The following is an 8,218-nucleotide window of genomic DNA, read 5'->3' as shown; positions in this document are numbered from 1 at the left end:
TAGACATGACTCATTTGGCCATCTATACCTCCGCACGATAATAATGGTCCTCGCCTCAGTTGCCACCACCTCGTTCGCCATTCTACTTCTTTTCTCTCTCCCCCTCATGCCTCCACCTTCGCGCCACCCCATTCTCGACAGACAGGGCGTAGGAGAAGGTGCCTCCTCCCCGTATTCGTCTGACACCAGCCCCGACACCGACTCGCGTAGTGGCTATTGCACGTCCACGAGGACGTTTCACATCATGCGCGCACCATCGTTTTCGCCGTCGTCGGACGTCCTATTCGTTTTCCCTGCCTTCGCCCTGTTCTTCCACCCCAACCTGCTGCCCCCGCCCACAGTCGCAGCCGCGAGCCGACTGACGCTTGTCGACGCGGGTACGGAGCAAGTCGGTCATGCTCCTGGCCTTTCTCCATGCGTGCCGTCGAGGAGGACATGATGGCGCCTGCCAAGCTTAGGTTATCTTAGCGATGAGGAGTCCAGGTCTGAGATATCGGACAACCAAGGCCCGTAGTGTGGCAGAAGTTGGTATATGCTACGGAGTTGGTGGTGGTGTTGTGTCGCTTCGGCGGGTCCAGGGCTAGAAAGACACTCGCATTCTCTCGCCCTTCTCGGACTGACGCCTAGTGCGGGTGCCTCTTGGTTTGGAGTTGCTCCGGCCGGGCTTCTTTCTCCGCTTGCGTGCTCTCTCCTTATATATCTAGCGGTATACTACTTATGTCGCCTCCAGATGCCAGGTCTTTGTCGTGTCCTTCTCCGGCAACGAACAGGTATGCCCGCCTCTTCCCTTTCCCTTCTACTCTATGAAACCTTGGAAGTGGGGGATGCGAGGATGGGGGTCTCTAATTTGCTGCCTATGGTACCCGTGGGTTCATAAAAAATATTATACGAAGAGTGCAGACAACCAATAAAAAAATTTGAAATCTTTTTGATGGATAATTTACATTGGTATTGTTGTGAGCCATCGCAACACACGGGTAATCGACTAGCAAAGTGTATAAGAGAAGCTGAATAAGAGTAACGGTTGGAGATGATGTGAAATATGAGAAAGAGAGAAGTATTTAAATATAAATAGAAAGTATGAATAGGAGATTGGACACTACCGGAATTTGGCTCTTTGTCGAGTGCCATATTCTTTGCCGAGTGTTTTATTTCGGGCACTCGGCAAAGAGCTCTTTGCCGAGTGCCACGCAAAAAACCCTCGGTAAAAGAAAACACTCGGCGAAGAAGCTCTTTGCCGAGTGTCTTTTTTTGACACTCGACAAAGGGCTCTTTGCCGAGTGTCACAAATACAACACTCGGCAAAGAGCTCTTTGCCGAGTGTTTTTTCTCCAACACTAGGCAAAGACAATTTAAAAATCACATTTTAAAGTAGTAAATTAATTCAAATGAAAAAGTTTTCAACTACAAATTTGTATAACTCATCATGATGTACAATTTATATATTGAACATTTCTTCATATGACAAAATAAAAATAAATTTGTTCATAAAACCTATATCTCTCGTAGTTTATGAAACTACGAGAGAGACGTATAGAATTTGTGCATATTGTTAGAACCATCATCTGAGATAAACAAATGACCAAACAACCAAAATAAACTTTGTAGATCTTGAGAAGTTATAGAAGTTTATAGTTGACAACTTTTTCATTTAAAGTCATATTGTCAACGAAAACTATGTCTGAATTTAAAAAAATTAAAATTTGAATTTTGAAAACGACTTCGAAAGAAAAAACCACCAACATGAAAGTTGTAGGTATTGAAGAGTTATGAAACTTTGTAGTTGACAATGTTTTAGTTTGAAATCACCTTGTTATGCAAAACTATGTTTGAATTTTGAAATTTGAATTCTTCAAACTGTCTCGGATGGAAAAACCACCAAAATAAAAGTTGTAGGTCTTGAAATGTAATGAAACTTTGTAGTTGACAATTTTTTGATTTGAAATCATCTTATCATTGAAAATTTCGTGTGAAGTTTTCAAATTTAAAATTCAAATTTTGTAAACGGTCTCGGATGTAGAAACTATTAAAATAAAACTTGTAGATCTCAAAAAGTTATGTAACTTTATAGTTGGTCACATTTTCAAATGAACTCATTTAGTGCCTTAAATAATAAAATTACTCTCGATTTGTTATAGTACATGAGGAATGAAAACGTAATATAAACATAATTGGTGTAGTAGTGTAGTGGTATAGGAGGGTATGCGTGAGAGAGAGGTTGCGAATTCGAATCTCACCATTTACAAAACATATAAGTTTGATTCAAAGTAACTATGAAAAATGATAGGGCAACGGATAAGGTATAGGGTAGGGTTTGAGAGTTGTTCCTAAAATTTTAAAAATGTTTTGCTGTTTTTTTTTTAATTTTTTCGATTCTTAATTTGCCGAGTGTTTTTCTTTGTCGAGTGCTTTTTGACACTCGGCAAAGTCTTTGCCGAGTGTCAAAAAAAAGCACTCGGCAAAGAATCCTTTGTCGATAAAATATTTAACGAGTGGTACACTCGGCAAAGCCTTTGCCGATTGTAAAATAGGCTTTGAACACGATTCCGGTAGTGAGAGAGGGGGATGGTTGGAATCGGACCGGTTAGTGTACTTGTGTATAGGGTAAGAGCATCTCCAATAGATTAGTTAAATGGCTCAGCAAGCTAAATTTTAGCTATTTAACAGCAAAATAACTTTCCTACAGACTAGTCATCCAACTCGCCAAGCTATCCAGCTCTTCAAATTAGCCCCATCTCTAGCCAAATTTGGCTAGCCGCTAACTAGCCAAACTAAATAGATAATCTATTGGAACGAGATGATATATATATAGAATGTAATCTATATGGAGAGCTAATTAGAGTGTCATATAGAGAGTAAAAAATAGAGTGTCTCTTGAAGATGCTCTAAGCAAGGCGGCGTGAGAAGCAGTACGGCCATCCGCAGGCAAGTGTGCTGGTCGTGTACGTACAGACATCTTTTTCTGCGTCTTGTCGCAGTCCCATCCCGTCGTTCCACCAACCGCTGTCGTCGTCGTCGGACAGGAACATTATCATTATATCACCAGATCACGGAGCAACGGAATCTCTAGCCATGGAAACAACAAGAGCAGTCTTTTTTTATCTTGACAAAAATCAAGATTAGGAGCTTCTATTGCAAATTCTGAGAAACTCTGTATATATATAGGTCAGTGCCAAGTTGGTTAATTAACCTACTCTCGTCCACGTCAATTTCTCTAGTGCTACGTACACCGTCATATATGAAAATGACAAGGGTTTCGTTACAGTAGTCCGGATATACCTGATGTAAGATTTCAGAAGTCCCAAGCCTTGATTTTTTTCCCTTTAGTTTATATAAAAACAATGAAATAATTAGATAAAAATGGCAAAATAAATAAATAAATAAATCTCCAGCATGAGGAGCTCGTGCCTCACTATCACCGATCATGCTATTCACAGTCACACCAACATATGCTCTTCAAGATACTATGATGAAAATGTATTTATATTCCCATATTAACATTTCTACAAGTACCAAATAGGGAAGTTGCCAGGCACCACATGTTTATGTTTCTTATTTGTGGACATGCACATGTAATTTGTGTTTGTCCACAATAAAATATATACACAAAAACACATCATGTGCGTCAAAACATGTTATACAATGAATTAGTCACCAGCATGGAATTGTAGCCATGTGCATGCATGTTATTTGCTATATATGCGTCTCTGTCCTCTTTCTATATATATGTTATGTTAAAAAAACATGTTACATAAAAAACATCAGGCGGACAACGAAAGTTACACATCTCATGAATCATGATGTGCCTCTATGTGTGGGATCCATCATTGCATGTTGATCACAATTCAGATCTAAGAGGAAATGGAAGTTTGATCTAATATCAAGATTATTTTCTCTATTTTCCAATCTAATATATATGTAAATAATTACTCCTAATATTACCTTATATAAGAGTTAATATAAGATAAAAGGCACTAGGATTCATGAACATGGTCTATGGTCAGTCCATGATCCCTAGACGTCAAAGACGTCCTTGGGTTGATCTCGTATAATTTCTATGGGGTGGAGGCAATAGGATGGTGCGTGGATTGATTTTCCTTCCTTTTGTTATATTTGGCTCAAAGATTGAAGGGAGTGCGATGGCCGATGGTCCACATTATATTAAATATTGGAATAAAGATACTAATAAAGATCATATATGAATCAAATATTAAGTAACGACTAGACTTAGATATAAATTGAATCTCAATTCTCTTAGACAGATCGAACATATTTGTTTGACATGCTTGATCGAGGTGCCGGTAGATAATAGTCATCGTCGGCGGTGTTGCTGGTAGCGATCCAGAGTAGGTTCGTTGCCCCTTTCTCTTGCAGCTGCTTTTCCAACTACATGTACAGTGCATTGGTCCATGGAGATGAACTCGATGATAGTGCTGGATGTTTCCACGTCAGTAGCTAGTGACGTGTACGTACTGTACATACAAAGTGACGTATATATGTGCATTGCATTGTTTAGGACCAATATAATGACTGTTATTATGCCTGTCGTCACTAATTAGTGACCACTTAAAAATGAGGGGTACCCAAGGCCACATCGGTAACACATGCTCGACCGTACCACTTTGTCTATACTGTAATTCAATATTAATTTGAGTTGGTGAGTGGTCTAATATATATGTACATATGTACTATGGCCCTTGTCTCTAATATAAGTGTGTGTTTGGTTTGAGGTCAAAGTGGGATGAGGCTGGGGCGATATCGTCCCCTCAATTTTTTGGCTCATGCCGCCACCAAAAAATTACTCCGGTGTTTAACTCGTCCTCACTTGACTCTCATCCAAACACTGTAGAAACTGTGACCGCCCCGGCCCTTCCATCCTTCCTTATATATCCAACCAAACACACTCTAAATTACCGAGAAGCAATATCGTACGTCTCTAACTAACAAAGACGAGGACATCTATGTTCAGATCATACTACTACGGAAGCTTGGGATGATTATAAGAGACAATAACGTCATCTCTAACTAACATAGACGAGCACATCTGGGTACCGACCGCCCCAGATGCATTTTATATGTGTGTTCGGATCAAATTTCACACATACAATGACTAAATATATAGAAATTGTCACAAACTTTATTATACAAGTATAATATCTTTAAAAATAACTAAATATTATAAACTAAACAACAACCGTGACGACTATCCCAATAACAAGCCACAAGCAGATTGACTGGAGCGATGACAACCTAGAACTCCTCGAACTCATCATGAGAGTCTTCCTCCTATTGACCTGGTTCTAAGCAAGGCCAGGTGAGTACACTTATAGTGGGTACTCAGCAAATGTGTAAGAAAAAGTATAGTGTAAGGTTTATCAAGAAATATGCCTGAGGCTGAGCATTTAGCTTTTACTTTTGTTGGTCAAAATTTTATTAGCAATTACTAAGTATAAGGACATACCGTCCCAATTAAATAAATAATCCTAAAGGCAATACCAGCAATAAAATGCATGTCCAGTTTAATTTCATTCCATGATTTAATCATGTGAGAGGCCCAAGCCACTCTTGTGCATTAACACGACTAATGTATTAGTTTTGCAGTCTACAAAGGTTGGCACATTTATCCACAAAAACCGATACCCATCTGACCGGGTAAGCTAGACCCTTCACCTCTTCCGAAGAGGTGTGGAAGGGTTTGCTACGAGGTCTTTACAAAGTTTCACCAGTATGAGAAAACCCGCTACGTTTTCAACATGAGGTGGTAGAGGCCTTTTCTAACACCCTGAATTTGGGGTATAAAATTTCTTCTCTAATATTCATCAAATTCAGGTGTTACCTTCTCTCTTCTTCCTTTTCGCTCCTTTCTTTCCCTTTCAGAGTAATAGAGGGATTTATTTTGAATCAATGTATCAGGAAAACCATAAAAAGTCATGTGATGTTGCACCATGCTTAAGTGCATATTTCATTTTTTGGTTGCTGCATATGTTTGAAATGCATTCATCTTGTTTTGAGTTTGCGCTGGAGTTTAGAAATTGGATCGAAAGGAATATATAAAAAGGAAAGAAGAAAACAAAGAAAAGGGAAACAACCCCCCTTCCCCTTTTCCAGCCCAGTGCCGCCCATCGTCCTCGGCCCACCTCCTCTCCCCGGCCCACCCAGCGGCCTGCTCGGCTCGCGCGGCCCGCTAGCGCGCTCCCTTTTCTTTGTTTTCTAATTTTATTTTTTTCTATTTTTTTGCTCTGAAAATAAATATTTTCAGCGACCAGACTCTGAAAATAGCTGTGTTAGCTTTCGGCGGCTTAGGTCTCGCCGCCGAAAATAACAGCTTATTTTCTGCTTTTTTGCGGTCAGAACCCGCCAAAAATAACCCCTTATACAACCTAAAATAGCTTATTTTCGGTGGCATAAGATTTATTTTCGGTGGTTCCTTACCGTCGAAACGGCTTTTGTTACTGTAGTGATAGTCCACGTGGGCATCAGAGATGACGAGCCATTGGCAATTTTGCCATTATCATTTGTGGGCTTCGCTAATATGTCATTGGACCCACAAATTATAGACACAGATGGTTTTACCAGTTATAGACACGGGATGATATAATAACAGGAAGCCGAAATTGAGAGTGGTAAAATTACAAATTTATCACAGATGATAGCTTGCTAGTTTCATTCACTAGCCTGCGGGACATAGAAACGATTATTACAAAAGATTACAGATATTCCATAATTCCATGGTGCTTGCATGCACTGAACCGTATGTAGTTGAAGGAAGCCATAGGTGAGAGAACCTGCGAAGTCATGGCTGCTTGGAAGCAGTAGACCCATGAAGAAGACGGGGGCCGTGACCATCCGAGTTCCATTGAATCAGCATCCAGACCATGGATGTGACTGCACGCGCATTGAAATATATATATTAGCAGTAGCGATGTCGTCATCGACCCTGTCATCTAATTATATCTACTGTACCAGCGATGAAGGTGAACGGGACGAGACTAGCTGCACTCATGGTGTGGTACACCATGCACTCGGTGCTCAGGTACCCGAAGGCGTAGACGAAGGACAGGAAGGTGGCCGCGTACAGCGGCTTGCTGGTGAGGTTGAAGGCGCACAGGAAGCAGAGGGTGCACGACAGCAGCGTCCACACCGCAACCGTGCGCCCATGCACGCCGATCACTGAAAAGCCCAGGTCATAAACTCATAATGCATGCATGGTTTCGAAGCTGAAAGGATAGCTAGCTAGCATCAGGATCGAGTTCCGGCCGCCATAGTCTCAAGGTCAGCAGAACGTACGCACCCTGTATCTCGGAGTAGGTGGCTGAGCAGAGCGACCCGGAGCCGAAGAAGCACGACCAGGTGAAGGCCAAGCGGAAGGTGCCGACAGCCATTAGCCAGCACCCCAGTGCCGGCATGCCGCGCTGCTTCTTCGAAGGGCCAGACATGGAGAGGCTTGGATGTTCGGCCGGGGCAACGAGACGACCAAGCAGTAGAGGAGAGCGCGCGCGAGGTCCTTCACGCAACGCTGCGAGCCAGGTTACAAGTTCCTACAAAACGCCACCAGCCCTCCATTTATATAGGGTAGCAAAAAGTCTAGAGAGCTCTGTAGTTTTTTTTGCTAATTATTGGCTAATTAACCGAATCCCGGTCCTCGTCATATGAAAATAAGAAGAGTTTTGTTACAAAGATGAGGGCATCGAGCGGTCATTGAGGATGGGCCCTACAACAAATAGTGTAAAATAGAGCATTTGCACGGTACATTACACTATTTGTATATTAAAGTTTAAAATAGTGGATAAGTTAGGGTAGCTAATAGAGACAACTGCTCGAGTCATCCCCCTCCATTGCCATCGCTGACATTCACATTGAGGACAGCATGCATGCACCTCCATGCCTACATCCATGGTCATCGGCTTCTTGCCTTGCTAGATAGTGGCTCGATCCATAACTTCATCAATGTCGGGGGTCATGCGCCATGTCTGACTAGGGACCACAAACAAAACTAAAATGCGGGACATGGTGGCCAATGTTGATCGTGGTCCCTACGAGAGCGTGGAAAGTAACATGGCCATATGCATAGGTTAGGAGGATTTTACCATCAGTCCATCAGCTGCTTCGACATCGACCTGGGTGGGTTTGCCCTCGTCCTAGGCATAGAACAACGAGCTCGAGCGGTAGTGCACCGCATACCCATTCGGACAAGCACTTCTCCATTCTTGCACCACTG

The 8,218-nt window shown here is 41.9% G+C and overlaps 1 protein-coding gene across 1 annotated transcript; it reads right to left on the bottom strand.

Annotated features, from left to right (window-relative positions):
• Window positions 1–6,617: 6,617 nt before the first annotated feature.
• Window positions 6,618–7,540, bottom strand: LOC100284174 (uncharacterized). Its single transcript, NM_001157070.1, is given in 3 exon segments — window positions 6,618–6,885; window positions 6,964–7,170; window positions 7,292–7,540. Coding segments are annotated over 3 exon segments (444 nt in total). The 5' UTR covers window positions 7,437–7,540; the 3' UTR covers window positions 6,618–6,793.
• Window positions 7,541–8,218: the final 678 nt, after the last annotated feature.

This window comes from Zea mays, chromosome 2 (genome assembly GCF_902167145.1).
Source record: "Zea mays cultivar B73 chromosome 2, Zm-B73-REFERENCE-NAM-5.0, whole genome shotgun sequence".
NCBI lineage: Eukaryota > Viridiplantae > Streptophyta > Magnoliopsida > Poales > Poaceae > Zea > Zea mays.
The sequence above is the reverse complement of the archived record's forward strand: the minus strand, read 5'-3'. Positions and strand labels throughout refer to the sequence as shown.